Source organism: Bombus affinis, chromosome 14 (assembly GCF_024516045.1).
Source record: "Bombus affinis isolate iyBomAffi1 chromosome 14, iyBomAffi1.2, whole genome shotgun sequence".
Lineage (NCBI taxonomy): Eukaryota > Metazoa > Arthropoda > Insecta > Hymenoptera > Apidae > Bombus > Bombus affinis.
In genome coordinates, this window is record NC_066357.1 from 2,310,512 (window position 1) to 2,328,098 (window position 17,587).

General features: G+C 38.4%; 4 protein-coding genes and 1 long non-coding RNA gene across 6 annotated transcripts; 3 read left to right on the top strand and 2 right to left on the bottom strand.

The window, feature by feature from the left end:
* The first annotated feature begins 305 nt into the window (after positions 1–305).
* LOC126924244 (zinc finger and SCAN domain-containing protein 31-like) lies at positions 306–4,537 on the top strand. 2 transcript variants are annotated; one of them, XM_050738517.1, is made up of 3 exons: positions 306–2,908; positions 2,984–3,370; positions 3,933–4,537. In XM_050738517.1, exons 1-3 carry the CDS (start codon positions 2,671–2,673, stop codon positions 4,208–4,210), a joined length of 903 nt encoding a protein of 300 aa, XP_050594474.1. In that variant the 5' UTR covers positions 306–2,670; the 3' UTR covers positions 4,211–4,537. The 2 variants fall into 2 exon arrangements, with proteins under 2 accessions (XP_050594474.1, XP_050594473.1); XM_050738516.1 differs by having other exon boundaries at positions 306–3,370.
* A 1,892-nt stretch (positions 4,538–6,429) lies between these two features.
* On the bottom strand, positions 6,430–15,269 carry LOC126924249 (uncharacterized). The gene has a single exon (XM_050738535.1). The coding sequence runs from the start codon at positions 8,531–8,533 to the stop codon at positions 7,769–7,771; it is 765 nt and encodes a 254-aa protein (XP_050594492.1). The 5' UTR covers positions 8,534–15,269; the 3' UTR covers positions 6,430–7,768.
* LOC126924488 (uncharacterized) lies at positions 8,922–10,041 on the top strand. Its single transcript, XM_050739032.1, has 2 exons — positions 8,922–9,269; positions 9,670–10,041. The coding sequence occupies exons 1-2, from the start codon at positions 8,922–8,924 to the stop codon at positions 10,039–10,041; spliced, it is 720 nt and encodes a 239-aa protein (XP_050594989.1).
* On the top strand, positions 15,258–17,019 carry LOC126924250 (protein kinase 4-like). Its single transcript, XM_050738536.1, has 3 exons — positions 15,258–15,451; positions 15,516–15,833; positions 16,079–17,019. The coding sequence occupies exons 1-3, from the start codon at positions 15,372–15,374 to the stop codon at positions 16,362–16,364; spliced, it is 684 nt and encodes a 227-aa protein (XP_050594493.1). The 5' UTR covers positions 15,258–15,371; the 3' UTR covers positions 16,365–17,019.
* Positions 16,467–17,558, bottom strand: LOC126924255 (uncharacterized). The gene is made up of 2 exons (XR_007713465.1): positions 16,859–17,558; positions 16,467–16,795 (listed from the first exon to the last, which is right to left on the bottom strand). It is a non-coding gene; the product is annotated as an uncharacterized LOC126924255 (long non-coding RNA).
* Between the last annotated feature and the right edge of the window lie 29 nt (positions 17,559–17,587).

Sequence of the window (17,587 nt, forward strand, 5' to 3'; positions counted from 1 at the left end):
AGAAAACTCCCTTCGCCGTTTCGAATTTTCCCACACACGTACATTTCCTCCTGCTTACTCGAACCTTTCAAAAACCGTTTTTTTCCTCGATTTACCTATATGTCGATCTATATAACGACGTTGTATTTACGCAATCTGGAATATCACGTACTTGACGTTGTAAATATCATATCGTGGAATCGGTAGCGAAACGGTCGCGGAAAATCCCTGAAGCCGGTTTTGTACAGAAGTATCGTTTCGAACAGAAGGACAAACTTGCTACAAGTGTAACAAAGATAGATAAAAGCATATCGGAGGGAAAATAGGTGGCAACCTATGTATAGCCTGTGGCCCGTTCTCGCGAAGGGTAGCTTAACTTGGAGTGTTACAATAAATCAAAGACGCACTTTTGCGCAGCTCCACCCTCGTAACTTTTGCAGAATACCATCCCATAGAGAACACGACTATCCCATAGCAGAGCCGACTGTCCTGTTTCATTGTGTCTAAAGTACCTTCTCGCCGGTTCCATTTCACCGGACGTATAAACAATTTATCGTTGCTTCCAGTCACGCGTCCACGGCACTCGGATTCGATATCGAACGTTGACAGAAACAATTCGAAGAGAATTACTATGCGAGATATTATAATAAGCCTTTTTTGACGTTTCTAGATTTTCTAATTGCGGTGTTTAAGGCGAGGTATCGCAGATTCCATGTCTCTGAATCTCCGATTTTGTAAAGTTTAATTGTTTCAAAGTTCCACCTTTTAACGTTTCAAATTTTTTTCAGAGTTTACCACTATGTTTACTTCTACGTTTTAGACTTTCCGAAAAATCGGAATTTCAAAGCTTCGAAGTCTCGCGATCCTTCGTCGTTTCGAATATACGAAATTTGTTTGCAATGATCTTGATCCAGTCTTTTCATCGGTCTACCTTTGCTTATGGATATCAGAGTTTATGATTTTGGATGTAATTTGGAGAGACAATTTTGTATGAAAGTATCTTTCGTGGATTTTCTATTTGAACGTTTTACTAGCGTGCCTCTGGTCTTGGGTATTGCAGTTTAAATGCAAATAATAATCTTGTTACTTTTAGCTATGCTCCTTTATTATGGGATGTATATGTATGTGTTGGCAATAGTATATGCTTATTTTGTTTTTATTCGTTAGATGCCGTATTTTTATGAAGCAGTGGTGAAGGATTAGACAATAATATTTTGTTAAACTTATTTTAACTATGTCTAATTTATTTTATAATTTACTTTAGTATATATTGTACCATTTAGACAAAAATTTGTCTAGATTACAATTTCGTTCAGTACATATGTTTTTATTATACATAAGAACAACAACAATTTCGATCGTTATTCAATTTAACGTTCTAATACATTTTACATATGCTTTCTATTTTGCTTTCTCAATCGTCTGATTTGCGCGCGTGCTTCCTCGGTGTTAAAACTGCGTCCTTCTTATCAGTTTTTGGACTGTCATTTGATTTGACACAAATCATTGACTCATTTTTAGAGTTAACATGCTCTCTTAATCCTCCGTGAAATTCATTAAACACTTTTTTAATTGTTCCACTTTTAGTTTGCACTGATAGAGCTTGTCTCTGTTGATACAGCACGCGTTTCGTAGGAATGCCAAGTTCTGTTCGGCCAACTCGATCGCGCAGCTTTTCACCTTAATCTCTGCTTCTACCTTGGGTCTCCTAAGAAGGTGTCTTTTCTGAGCGATTTTTTGAATATTTTACATATGTTCTTCTCATGTATCTTATTCATAAAAATGATTAATCATTCCGGTTCGATTTTCTCTGAAATCGCAGACAAATATTAAAAAAGTAAAGCAATCTTTCTTTTACATCATATTATCATGAAAGGATTCTCACGTTTCTTGTACTTTACAATTATTATTTATCGATAGGTGATAGGTATCGTCAAAAGAAATTTGATGAAATTTCTTTTGCATTCGATAACTCTCATAAAATTTTGCTTTTGAAATTTCGACAGTGATACAATTTTAATATAATCCGATCGATCGAGTAATGTAAAGTTACATACGTTAATTTAAGTCAACAATCATGATCGATGAAAAACAAAGCAATAGACGAAATAGATGATACATCTAACGAATAAAACTAAAGGTATAAGGCACAAAGGTATAGATAGGCGTCGAGCATGCAGAGCTGCCGATTCGTCGAACTTGACTTCTCTTTCTTTCTTTATCTCCTCGTCCTTTCGATCGGTTGATTTTGTCAAAAGGGCAAGAGTCCGTGGCCGTGGCGACCGATTAATTTCCGACAAAAGGGGCTGCGTATCTCATAGCCCTCGATCGGCCCCTCTAAAGCCTACCTTCGCCCTTAGTGGAGAAGCGTGTGTCCTTTTCTCCCTCACCCTTGTGAGTGGGGCAAGTTACCTTTTATAATGAAACCATCCAATCCGGAGTGGAGGGTGGGCACACGACGTTGCTATATTACCGTGGGGTGAATGCTGTCAGATCTAACAGTCGTCCTTGGGATACCGTGCTTCGAAAGTGCAAGTTGTAAGAAGTTGTTGGATAAATATTGACAACTTCTCCAGTGATGAAACTTGAGCATCGTCCAGACGTTACGTAAAATCACATACCATCGAGGAAGCATTGTTACTGCGGAAATCGAAGAACTTTTCATCGAAGGCCACTTTCAAATTCATTAATATGTGCGACGAACTCAGCGCAAGATTGTTTCGGCCCTGGAGCAGTTTAGATACACGGGAACACTCGAAACAGATCGAGGTACCAGTCGGTCGTGGCGAAGGCCGTGACATCGTCGTTGCTTGCGATAGAAAGGAAGAAAAAGGCTGTTACAACATCCTTATGATCCGTGGTAAAGCGATCGAAGCCAGTTCTTCGGAAGTTGGAGTTTCTTCTTCTCTTAACTTGCTTGAGAACACTGGTGAGTCGGGACCCAGTACAGAGAGACCAACATCGAAGGTTGTTCGTCCGCTAAACGATAATTCGTTGCGCACAGCGGATCGTATAAGAATGCCGTTGGTCCAAGACATAGTAGATCCTGTTTTCCATCCGATGTACAGCTGGAATTCGTTCCGTAAATTTAATTTACCGCACTCCACTTCGTTCGATGCTGTGATGATGGGTGCCTGTTTGCCGACTCAGGTGGGAATAGCCTATCCACCTTGGATAGACATTAGAAAAACGCATTTTCTCAGCGCGTTTCAACCTTCGTACGATGTTCGAGGCAATCTCCACGCAGAGACAATGGACCGTGCCGTTCAGATCTTGCAGCGTCAAGCGAAAGAACCGAAAAAATTGCGTTCCAAAAGGTTTAGATGTGAACACTGTAACGTTGCGTTTAGCAATAACGGACAGCTCAAGGGACACATCAGAATACATACCGGTAAGCTTCTTAATATATTTATACACCCGGAAATTTCGTAATATATTTACCTACCGGTTATCTATAAATACTCTAATATCCCATCGTTTAAGGATAGGATAAACTTCTACGTCGCTTCTTAAGTAAACTTTAATGTTTTTGCGATTAAAAGATATACCTTAACCCTAAAAACTTTTAAGCTGTCGAGTTTTCGCACTCTCGAGCTTTCGATATTTCAGTGTTTCAAAACGTCGAAGTACATTAATCTTTCGATGTTTTGGAGTTTCAAAGTCTTAAATCGTTAAATCGCGCAACGTATCGAAGCTCTAGTCTCGAAATTTATGAATTTTCATATATCTAAATTTCCATATTTTCAAATATAGTCGGATATGGAAATGATCCAAATTTCTAAACGTTCGAGTATCGAAATCGTTCAGGTTCCAAATATTTATGATCTAAGTATTCAAACATTCAAACTCGAGTCGTCGTGTTTCTCTTTTTTTCTATAATCCTCGTTTAAATTCTTCCAGTTCTTGACATCGTATAAAAACAATTTCTAAAAGAAAATATCTTCTAATTGCAGGAGAAAGACCATTTAAGTGTGACGTTGAAAATTGTGGCAAAGCATTTACGAGAAACGAGGAGCTAACAAGACACAAGAGGATTCATACTGGACTTCGACCACACGCCTGTCTCGTTTGCGGAAAAAGTTTCGGAAGAAAGGATCATCTGAAGAAACACATGAGGACACATGAAAATCGAGATTACAGATTGTCGGCGGCTACATTGGGAATGTTTACACCGGGCCACATACTATCGTCTGAAGGACTTTTATTTCCACATTACAATTTTCCAACATGACATATTTATTCCTAACGACTACTTTAATTATTATAAAACATAAATATAATGTATATAATGTATAGATGTTATATGGATATTGAATAATGGTTGTTATCTTGATAGAATGATTCTTGGTCTTTTTCAAGAATCATTTATCGAGATTGTTTTATAAATCGTACTATATTTTTGATACAATATCCTTTATAACACTTTAGCGAATAAGGATCGAATCTGTGTTGCTAGTCGAATGTACATACATTATGAATTTCTAAAAGAGTTTATAAAAGAGCTTATAATTATTTATACATATATTTATGACGAATAAATTGTTATTTGTTTCTGTAATTGATAATTTTCAATTTTATTCTTGTCAAATTTACACGTCCCTTAATCGATTCAACTTATAACGTACTGAGTCGGCATACGTAACGTTTAACAAACAGTAAAGAGATTTCTAATCGAGTTCTCGATTTTCGATAATTTTAGACAAAATTGATAAACTATTTTTTCTATTTTATTATTTGTTGGTAAATTATTAAGTCTCTCTAAAACTTCATGGACCAGTTTCATCTAGAATTCGTATAAATCTATTATAATTACACGTGTAGAATATTCTATCACTGTGTTATTGCGTTTTATGATATCGATATCAGTCGTTGTGATTGTCAGTTTTCAAATCAAAATAGGAGACTGTAACGAATGACGGTCTTCGTTCTTATTCTAAAACCAAATCCTTGTTTACATATCACTCGCCTCTCGGAGCAACTTGAATTGTTATTTATTCCTATTAAAATCTCTGAAGAATTTTACTCCCTCTTACTATGCACCCAAATATAAAAGACAATTAACAAACAAATTCTATATGACAGAGTGATTTTTAATAAATAAAATGGCCAAGCAATCTCAAAGCTTACAGTGAAAATACAAACGTAGATGAAGGACTAAGTGCCAATATCTATTCGCGGATATGTATTTATAAATAAATTTAAAAGTAAGCGTTTAATAAATAGGAAACGTTAAGGATCAAAAGCGTCGAGTATCGACACCACCATTTTCTCGACAATTAAATTTAAGATGGCTGCACGAAAATCCAGTTCGAAGGGTAGAAAAATCTCATTCGTGTTATAGGGTGACTGGCGGAGAAGGGCTGGTACAAGGGAGAACGAGGGTTGCGCCCTTTTGCTTTCCGGAAGGGTCGGTTACCGCGTGTAAGCCTATCCCTGCCCTTCTTCCGTTTTTTTTTGTTCACCATCGTTTTCGTTGCAATACGTTCTTACGCGACAGTTCGTGGCCGCATACGTAAATGTTTCGGTCGATTGTGGGGTGAGTAACCGCGAGGGGTAGTTGGCCAGATTGTGGCGAAGAAAAAAACTCGAATTCAATTAGTTTCCCCTCCGGCGAGATTATTGCGCGGCTATTAGATTACGTCTGCGGCGAAATCGTTGATCGTTTAGCGAATCGTGGGGCAAAGAAAATTTTATACGCGACGCTATATTTCAGAAATTATATCTACATCGACGTTAAGGAACATCTGAAGTACGTTAATCTGCACTGTTGCTACGAATCGTACTGCGTGTTGTCAAATCGTAAAATTCCAATAGAATTCTTTCCTACGTAACGATATTGTTGTTTTAATGTACACTTTCGTCGTAAATTTATATCGCGTTGTAACGTTTATATAGTTGGCGCAAGCTTAAGACTCGTTGAAACAAAGAATTTGCACGAAAATTTGATTTACGCGAGATGAGAAAATCCAGTCAGCTTAGGACTGCGTTTTTATATGAAAACATGCGGATTTCTGGTTGTGTGTCGGGTAGCAGCATCCCCGCTGAGACGTGTCTTCGAGCTCGTCGACACCTACCTACTCATTTACTGAAATACGACAACATAGGTTCTTAATTTTTTTCACCTGGTATAAATTAGTCTTTTATTTATTTACTGTTCCTTCTTCTTCGGTATCTGTTACACATAAATATCCACAATGATACGAAATGCGTTTCTGCTTCTATAAATAGTTCGTTCGCAGACACGAATTTTGCTGTCTGGAGAGACGAGGTCTCGATTTATTGTGTTGAGCGTTTGGTTGAACGTAAGCCAGATTACCTGTAATCCGATTTTATGCTCCTTAATCTCGGATTACCACAGAACCTGTGATGCTTCGATTGTAACGTCAGAATTTCGGAAGGCGTGTCTTCAACGTCATTTGTAGGTACTTGACTCCAAAACAAGCCCTAAATAATCCCAAAATGAATTTATTTCACAATGCTGATCGAAACTCGAGCTGTCGTTTGCTTCCTTCTAATGTTTCTATTTACATTTTTCATTTCCGAATATCGTAATAAATTAATCGTATGATTAATAATCTGCGACAAGAATTCATCGTTTAATTTATATTTCAACTACGACGACGGGATATCTTCCTACGTTACTACTCAAAAAGTAAAGATAAGATATTTTCTTTTAACATGGTCTGAAGCAATAACACAGTTTACGCGTATGTTGGGACGAAGAAACGATTTGATCTCGATTTCTGGCAAATGCTATTACTCAACAACATCGGGAACGCTATTCAAAAGTTTGTATTCTTTACTTGACACCCCATGGATATGAGATACGATTATCGAAAGAAGACCGAGGGGACAGGAAGAACACCCGGTGCGAAGGCACCATTGATTCCGTTTCGACGACTCGCGAACGGGCAACACTTGCTCACGTTTCACGTGCAATTCGTTTCAGTTTTCCATTGAAAACTAATTGCAAGTACAACGATCAAAGACTCTTACTACTTTTTCGTCTCGTTGCCTAATTTAATTTTTTCATGTCATAATCTCTGAATTATTTCCTTAACAAATATTCAACGATATCGAAACGTGGCTCGATTCGTCAATGATAATCCGAACGATGTAATAAAGTTAAAACGATATTTTCTAATAAGAAATGTTTCTGACTCTCTCACTTCTTGCTTGCACATTTTTAAAAATTATCAACTGCCAAATTTTCTCAGTTTCAGCGATTCCTTCGCAGTCCAAGAAGCATTCGATCTTTACCGTCATTCGCATTCGCTCGATTCATAGCCATTGACGTGCAACTCGCTCCCCGGGTGGTCCTGTATATCGGAATGTTTACCCAAGTCATTGTTACGTCTCTGACACTCGATACGTTCCTTTTCCCGTTTAAGAATCGTTTAGCCCCTAATAGACGTCGAGGCTTCGTCGCCCGGCGCTTTCAGGTGGCCATCGACGACTATCCCCGTGCTCTATAGAGTGCACGACTCCTGGGGCGCGTTGACTCGCTGATATATGGATCGTTCGCGATCACAGAGATCACGCACGACGAATATCGGGACGTTCGGTTGGCCGTTTTCAAAGAGGAACGTTAGCGAGGCCGTTGTAGAAGAATATTTCGTGAAAAATAAGAAAAGAAGAGACGTACGGAGTCAACGGTTGCAGCTTATTTATTTCAGTTAATTGCAATTTATTTTTTCTGCGCCATTTTATTTATTTTAATCTGTTTGGTATTTTAATCTGTTTTATTCTATCTATCTGTCGTAAACGGTTGAGAATGGGGCGGGTAAATTCACTTCTTCTTTTTCCTCTTCCTCGAAATAGTCATCTCCGTATCTGTTTTCTCCGTGGGAGAATCCGTCTTCTCCACAGGTTTCATCAATTTCATCTCGTACTCCGCTCTCTTCTTCATCGACCAAGGTCTTGGTGTCTTAAACTCCAAATCGATATTAAACGCCCTGTCACCGTTGTTACTCTTCTTCTTCACTTTGAATATAAATATATTTGGATTTTCCGCCTTAGCGGTCTTGTCGGTAGTTTCTTCCTGATCGCATACTTTTTCGGTCACCTTCTCGTCAGATTTCTTCGCTCGTGGATACAGAGTAACCGTTCTACTTCCTGCAGCCGGAGGTTGATCAATTTCGTCCGTGACCATCGCAACAGGCCGAGACTCCTCGACACAATCGCACGGAGGATCGTATTGTTGTTTCACCTCCTCTTTCTGAGTTCTAATCACCAATCTATTATCATTGATAGTAACTTCCATCTCCTTGTAAGGCAATCCTCTCTCCGCGATCTCTGAACGAAGTTTACAAGGTCTCTCAAACTCTTTGGAATCAGACGGCATCGTGGGACAACACGGTGGAGGTTCTTCGATTTTCGGTTCAGAAGTAACGGGTCTCAAGGAACGCTTGCTGCAACAGATACTCTCGGTATAATCTGCAGGACTTTTATGCTTGGTCACTCTTCTGCCAACAGCGGAGGATTCGCAACAGGGTGGACACGGTGGCTTCTTATCTGACGGGGGACATCCACATTTGTAAGTTGCTAGCATCATATTTTATAATTCGTATAATTCGTGCTTGTTGCAAAAAGATGGAGAAGGAAGAGGAAAAAGAAGAAAGTTAAAATACAGGGTTTACATGGGGGAGAATTAATTCACGAGTTTGGTTAATGAGAACGGAGGATGGATGGATCGGTCGAATATTATGAACGTGTCCGATTTCTCCAATGTCTTGAACTAGTTGCAATAAAAATCGATTTTCTAGTCCATTTTAATCTGTCAGAACATTTATTAACCCCATCCTTCTTAAAAATACCTATAAAAAGTAACTAATATCTAAATTACAAATTACAAGTGTCAGATAGTTATGCTTTAAAATAGATCTCCCGGTTTGCCGACTTATTTAGCTTGTTGTTATTGAATTTGTTTATCGAAATCAGAGATGTATGCCTGCCCGCCTATGCCTCCTGTACCCTGCCCACCGGAATGTCCACCCTCGAAACCGAAATACGATCCTTCTGCAAGATATTACCGAGAAATCGGGACTGCGGTGATTGGAAATCATTTGATAATTCGTATGGAAAGAGAAAAGGGAAAATCGAAGAAGTTGAAAGGTTGGGATCCTCCGTGCGATTGCGACGTGATAGAAATACAGAGACCGACGAGCACCCAAGGGCCGAAAATATTGAAGGGGACTGACAACAATCGGATCCTGTTCCGTGTCGAGTCGAAGAACGCTGCCGCGAAAATAGACGAGGAAGATACCAAGCCTCAAGCCATTTCTTACGAGGTACAAAGGTTACATAGAAAATATTAAATATAAGATTGAAATATAGAATTAAACACTCGGTCATTAGTTTCGTATACGATGAACTAAAAAATATTGATTATACGTATATCGTGTATGATCTTTCTACAAAGGTTTGAATTGGAAGAAACAGATAAATTGTTACTTTGCGTACGAGTAAATTATCGTATCATTTGGAATACGTGATAGGTAATAAAATACTATTGGCTATAACATTCAAGGTACTTGTATAATTATGTACGAATTTAAGACCGATACTTTGCACAAGTATAAAGAATGTAAACAAGTATAAAGTACAAATGTAAAGCAATGTAACAAGTATAAAGATGTAAAATCGAAGAATAGATTGAAATATAGTATAACAAACGCTAATGTTACGCAGGTTGGCCAATGTAGGGGAGGTCCAAATACGAATAATCAGTGCAGAACGTTCACTATTTACCCCGTTCTCGATGGTTCCGATGCCCAGGAAGTCCATACGGATCGCGTGACCGAAGGAAACGAGAACGTGTTCATGTTAAAAGTGAAAAAGAAGGGTATTTCTGTTGATGAACCGAGAAGAAACGTGGAACTCGAGTTGAGAACGCCTAAACCACCGACACCACCGGCACCACCTCCGGAAGAACCGATACTGAAACATCAACAACCGACCCGAAACCTTGATTTTACGCAAAACGAAAATGATACAGCGAAGACGATGTCAAAAACGAAATTAAGAAAAATTAAAAAACGGGGGAAGATGGGAAAAAAATAATTTCGAATCTGTAGGAAACGTTTTATCGTTTGAAAAAATTGAAAGCACGTAGAGAAGTAATTAAAAGTCACACTGTTTCGCGTATTAAAATACATTTAAGGGGAAAGCAATTTTAAAGAATTAAAAAAGCTCGTCCTCTTCCTCCTAAAGATCCAAGAGAAGTTTTCTCCAGAATCATCAAAATCATTGTTACGTCTCCAAAATTTAAAAAGTGAGACAGCTTCTAAAATATCATCGAACATCTAGAAGCTGCAGAAAGTCGCCTCTGAATTATTGAAAATACTACTAGCGATCTTACTACTCTAAAAGCCTCGGTATTAGCATTGTCAACACTCACTGAGTCATTGTTACAACGAACTCGCAGGTACATCGTCATTCTACGTATTTACGTCGATACTACCGAACGATTTCTGAATGAACTTGCAGACGGGGTTCCTCAATGAAGTTCGCAAAAATGTAAGAGCAGGTCTGTGATGCGTAAAAGTGTGCGAGTCAGCGTGCCTCCTTCCTCGTTCATCTTTAGCAGAAGCATCTGTAGAAAATTGTTTCGTTACGGCCGGACGAATCGTCCTCGATGCTCCGCTTTCCCGAAGAGGTCGTTGGATTGTCAACGAGGAATCGTCAATGAGGACGATTGATGATGCGACGTCTCTCCTGGGATCTTATTGTAAACCATTCGAATTAATATTGTGACCATCCTTGTAATTGCCTCTAACGCCTTCTTTCCTTTTGGAATCGTTACTTCACAACGATCGTTGCGAATGACAACGGGTATTTTGCGTAGCGTAGCATCGACAAGTTTCTCAGAGGCATTTTTTAATAATTCTTCTGATTGCACGCTGTGGTTACGGGAAATTTCGGTGAATCGGATAGCTTGACATTTTTAGAATATTATTGTAATTTGGAATTCCTTGATTATTTTTACGGAGGTCTTTGGTTTCTTGGTATCTGTACCGAGCTAATAACGATGTATGTGCGTTAATTACATAAGAGTAACAATAGTATCGAATGATAATCTTCTCGATGATCTGATGTTTGTAACTTTTCTATATTTCCAACGGCAGAAAAATTCTCAATTTCTACGAAATCTCAAACAAATAATAATTCTTTCGTTGAACAAGACTCGCTAACGCGGAGAAAATTAAACGAAAAGGTATGGAGGAATAAGAAGGAAAAGCGTGGCGTGTCCATAATCGCGATCGTCGTGGCAGTTTATAAAACTGTCGTTTTATCCGTGTGGTCGGCTAGTCTAACAAAAGTTCTGGTCAATAAATTAGACGAACAACGAGAAGGACGTGCTCCCGATGTACGAAAAATAGCGTGACACGTATGATCGCGGCGGTAGGTGGAAGAACGAACGTCTGTTCCAGTGGCAGTCTGTCGTAAAGAAAAGTCTGCGGTCACCGATGAATGGAACGACAAGTGGCCAAGATATTATACGTGGGACGAATCTCTTCAACGAATAGAAAGGAATCTTCTCGAGGGAGGAAATTTTAGGGTGAAAAAATAATTGGAGAAACTTCAGTAACAGAACGAAGAATTTTCGCACGGTTCTACGTAAGTTTAAGAATCTTTTGTAACGTGTACAAACAAATCTTTAGGCCTTCGAGATACTACATGGAATAATTTTTCTAACATTAAGAAGATAGTATAATTGCACGATAAACGATTGTTCTAATATTAGACAGTATTAAGAATTGTTCTAACATCAAAAGAAGATAGTAACTAGTTTTTGAAAAAACGTTAAGAATTTTTAAGCTTGAGCAAGCTGTGGATAGAGATCAGTTAAAAGGCAAATCTTTCTCTTGATTTTATTAATTCGATGCTTTAAATTAAAATTCCTCTATATCGTAGCAGCTACCTATGCTCAAAGAATCGATAGAAGATCCTTCAGTTACGCCCATAATCGTTCTTTGGGAGCAACGTGAATCGTTTCATTTTTCATCGAATGGAATATCCTTCCCATGATATCCACGATGTTACGCTGAAATATCGTCTTCATTCGGTGTTCTCCATTGTCTGCGGGTCCCCGTATTTTTTTCTTAATTCTCTGACACTAGAAACGGGGCTCTGGTGGGCGGGTGGCTATTTCTGCTGCCTGGAAAAAGAGTGAATGGCGTCCAAGTCGAGGTCCATTCAGACGAGCACCTGACTCCCGACTTTTTCAATCGTGAGAATCGGTTCGAAGATTTTTCGGGGTCGATTCGACGTTATGATGAAAAAACGAGGAAAACCGAGAAGAACCCGTAGCTGCTCTGAGCCCTCCGGACCAGTGTTTAGGTGGAAAAGTGGTTGTGCTAAACTTCTAAAGAGTAACTTAGTAGAAGAAGATGTTCTTCAGGATGGTCGAAGCTTTTGTGCATTTCACGGCGAAACTTGTACGCAATTTATCAATTTTCAGATTCTATATTTTTACAGACAGACAGAGATTCTATAATTTTTAAAAATAATATACGAAGGGATTTCTTACAATTGAAGGAAAATGATATCGCAAGGTGATCGAAGCTCTTGCGATTCTTAAAAGAAACTTTTAATGACGCTCACGAGGCTCTTCTCAATTTTTACCTTTATCAGATGTTATATTTGAAGATATTATATTTACCGAAAGCAGACTTTACTAAAAAGCTATTCTACAAAAGTTTTCCAAGATTTTCTTTATTTTCTCAATTTATTCTTCTATTACCATACCATATTTTACACAAATATTATTCGGCTCTACTGCATTGCTATTAGAATATTGTTCTTAAGAATATACTTCTTAACTGGTTACCTAATAGTTACCCTAATTATCCTAGTAGTTAATTACCCTAATTATCTTCTTAGTAGAACAACGACAATTTATTTTACGGTAACTGTTCTAACAGAACACCAAATTCGTTGTGGCTTGATTTCAGAGGACGTAAATAAGGGTTGTTTTCCAGTCAACTTGTTAACAATTAGATGCTGTAGCTTTCATGATGTTGCAAGTTGGGACACAATTGGATTGTACAACCATAACTGACGTTTTACTGGTAATTATATGTCAACCGAACAAATAGCCGACGTCGATGAATCAACTGTTAAGTGATTTTCGGGGAGGATCCATTCGTTGTGAAAATAAATCAGTAGTCAAGGATTAAAACGGCCACGCTCAGAAAAGGACGCGGTCGCCACTTGTGGGTTCCGTCTGAAGGTAACGAAACTTCCACGGAATATACCTGATCTAGGACAGTGCGTCTGAAAGCTATTTCAGGCCTCTGAAAATTGTTTCAATGGATCTCCCATAAATTTCTTACGTATTGAAATACTCGCGATGTGATAATTAACGAATTTCCTAATGACTGTGACTATCTTTGATCGAAACAGCTTTCCACTGTCTATTTTCGACCGTATCATGTTCCATGATTATCAGAAAGTTGCTTAAGTTTGGCGAAAATATAAGAGAAAATAGCATTGTTCTTGAAATATTAAAAGTCTTCCTAATAGAGACATAAAACGAGATTAAGAAGATTAAGTGATTAAGCTCGAACGTTAGTTTTGAAGAATATTTCTATCGCAATCCTATTTTAATATTTCCGATACATTTTATTCCAACATGTGTGTTCCTGCAAAAATGAACAATTTTAAACAGTAAATCACCTTTAGTGATTCGCGCGAAGAGAATTAAACGAGAAAGTGCGGAGGAGTGAAAAATAAGAGTGGTGGAGGCTTTACAATCGCGATCGTCGTGGAAGTTCATAAAAGTGTCGATCTCTCTGTGTGGTCTATCGGTCTAACAAAAGCTTTGGTCGATAAATTAGACGGGCTACGAGAAGAACGACGTTCTTGATGTACGGAAAATAGCGTGACACGTACGATCGCGGCGATGGAAAAGTATACGTCTTTTCCAGCAGGAATCGATGGCAAAGAAAGGTCTGTGTGGTCACCGATGAATGGAACGACAAGTGACCAAGATATTATACGTAGGACGAATCGCTTCTACGGATAGAAAAGAATCTTCACGACTTCTTCTAGAAAACACGTTAGACGTCAAAGACTAGTAATATTTCATGGAATGTTATAATCGAGGATTTTCACACGGCTGGTCGTGCTGAAAAATAACAGCGTTCCTGGTATTATTTAAAAAAATATATATATTTCTTCTTTTAATTCTCTCTCGTAATTTGTACGTAATTCGACGCATTTCCTTCGTTACTATACTCATTGCCGATCGTCCACTACAATCTCTATTCCCACCTGATGATACAATTTCCCTTCAATTTTCTCTCAAGTTTAAGCTAAACCTCCCCTATCGACGTCTCCTTGCCACCCGTAAACTCCAATTCGTAATACGTTGGAGAATAAATAAATAATATATATGCAGGACTCATAATAGACAGCTAAATGCACGTATGGCAGGTAGTGGAAAACGTGTGATTTCTCCTCGGGTGGTCCGCGCCTATTTCATTCGGAACCGCAACGAAAAGTCACCGACATCCAGTCATTCACGAAACGTAATATCATCATTATAGATCTCGTCGCACAGATGCGTCTCTACAGGGACGCATAGATTTCGTTTTTATATTGCGGTTACCGCGGCCATTGTGCTTGGTCTTGACGAAAGAAATGGCTGAAAGACCCCCACAGAGCAGAGGATCGCATCACTGCGGGGTTGGATCACTCGTTTGCTACCCCTGTCGACAGCTACTGTAATCTGTACACGCTTCCTGCGCGCTTGGCTTCCCCTCTTCCGGGACCATTACCTATCCGGGACTGTGCGAGATATGCAGCCAACGTGTACGAGAATCTGGGACAAATTGAGCTACTCCTCTTGGAACGAGTTTAACACAGTTCGTCAGAGAGACGGCTGGTTGTCCTGGGGCGAATCTGATGTGGTTATTAAGGTTGAGATTTTTGGACGGATGTCGAGATCTTTTCGAACAAGATATCGTCCAACTTTTGTTCAATGAGTTTTAATCGTAGGGCGGAAGTTTAGAGCGGAATGGAATTGTAGGAAATTTGCGTCGAGATGCTAAGGAAAAATTGATAGAAGTTAACTGGAAATAAAGACACGGTCTACATCCGAAAGCTTCAGATCTTACGCTATCGATGCACGAAATTTTCAAATTTCTAATTTAACAAAGACGAGAAAATTATTCTCATGGTATTAATGCGTGTCGAAGCTGAATCAAAAAGGTGCTTGTTCATATCGTTACATCGAGTTAATCGTTCGTCATTTATTTTCGAAGCAAGCAGAATCTGCAACTTCAGTATCTTTCGATCGACGGCTGTTTCCAAATTCACGATTCGTCTCAATCATCATCGTCATTGGCGTTGTTAAAAATTCTCAAACTCGATTCCGAGTCCCTATCATGTTGGAACCACTGATCGTACTGACAGTATTAAATTGTTTCTTTATGTTCAGCTCCACTGTCACAACTTGCGCATTATGGTAAACAAAATATCATAAGCTTTTCGGTTTCTTGCTTCTCTCTTAATGCACGCGTGTTCGGCAGGTGGCAATATCGAACTCATCGTTGCTGTTTCAAGAAAGATCCCATGTCACAGAGCACCAGGTGGAATCCGTCCAAGTCGAAGAATAATTCGTCAAAGAACAACAATTCGTCAAAGAACAATAATTCGTCCAAAAACAGTAATCCGTCGAAAAAACCTGTACTCTCGAAACAAGATAACCTTGTAAATTCAGTCAGTCGCAGCAAATCGAATTCAACGATGAACCGTGAGAATAAGAACAGGAGGAACTCGAAGCACAAATTGAAATCGAAGTATCTGTCGAGGAGCAAGACACCTAGCGACGAACGACTGTCGTCCATGTAAAGAATATTTGTTAGAATTTTGTTAGGCAAATTAGAAGCTTGAATTAATGAGGAACTTCTCTGTGTTGGCTGTTCGAAATTTTATCAGGATTTCGCTAGAATTTCTTTCGTGATCTTAGAGATTTTAGAAACTTTAGCAACTCTACTAAAATTAGTAAATTACGATTATTCTAAAATTATTAATCATAGATTTTATACCGTAAAAGACGAGAGACAAAAAGATACAATTGGTTACATTTCAGGGAAATGATAGGAAATTGGGAGCTCGAAGATAGAGCGAGAATGTCAGAAGCGTCGCAGACTACGAACGATCCAAAATCGGCGGTGGTGATGGAATATTCAACGGTACAAAAGATCGTCCAGATTTTAGACAATGACGCGGATCTTATTGCCACAAAAATGGCCATGAAAGATCTTAATGCTAAGCAAAACGTGGAAGAGAAGAAAGTACCAATTTCGAATCTGATGGAATCGCAATTTGACCATCAATCTATATCTGAATACACGCCACAAGAACAGTATAATTGAATTTTGTGAAATAAATCTAGCAGATTTCTCATATATTATTATCAGTTTACATTCTGTTATAATCACAAGCATATGGACGGTATTTATAAATTATTCGAAACATTTCCTATTAACTATCTTATATATTTGGAATACATATTTGATCTTAACGAGATTTTTATTTTTACTTTATCGTAACGAGACATTTTAACAAATCCTATCGACGCTATAAATCTTCTGGCGGATCTTCACTTATGGATACTCGGTATTTATAATTCTTCTGAACGTCGTTGAAACAGTTGTTTCCTCTGCAAGATTTATGGCGTATAAGAGTTTCCGTAGAGCTCAAACAGCACTGAACAAGTCGTGACATCTTTGTTTTTTTACTGGGATATTTCCAACTGCAGCGTTCACTAGAATCGACTTCCTTGAGGCTGATAGAATTTGGGAAGCTGAAATACGATTAATCGATGTTTGTTCGGGGTTAAATTAATGCAAGAATGCGATACTTTTACCACTTTGAGAATAAACAGCACCAGATGCAAGCCATGCAAATGGTATCGCATACAGCGAGATTATCAAACATTTCGGCCGATGTCTCAATATTTTCACTTCGACGATTTTACATTTTCGTTGACATTTAAAGGCTTGTAAGATTTCCAGTTTTCTGAGCCGTCGAACACTGCAAACTTCCGGCGACTGACACGTTGTCTCTCGATGGTTCAAACGATCGCGGTTTGTATTTTTACGATTGTGTATTTTTACGATATTCTCAAGAAATTTGTACATAAACGTCAAGAATAAACGATCTTTTCGTTATCGTGCGATATAATAAATTTTTATGAATTTCAAGAAACTTTCAGGAAAAGATTGGAAGACTATTTCTAATATTTAGGAAATCCGAAATGAAAATAGGAAATAATTATTTCCTTAACTGTAGCAAGATTTCGCGAATAAATTTTTAGAAATTGTAACGTTAACAAAGATAAAAAAATTCAAAATTTCTCTCCGTGAGACAATTTTCTTTTTCGTTACTCACGACGCGAAACCCGATCGCGTAATGATTAGTTTATATAGTTTCCGTTTCAAATGTTTCGCATACACAGAGAACCTCGAGACGATAAGAAGAAAGAGAAAATTCAGCGTCTAATTTCTTTTCCATGTGAACCACGTTGCCCCATTGCGCTTCTGGTATTTTACGAAGGTGGGGAACACATGGGCCAGACTAAAGAAATTGCTCTTCT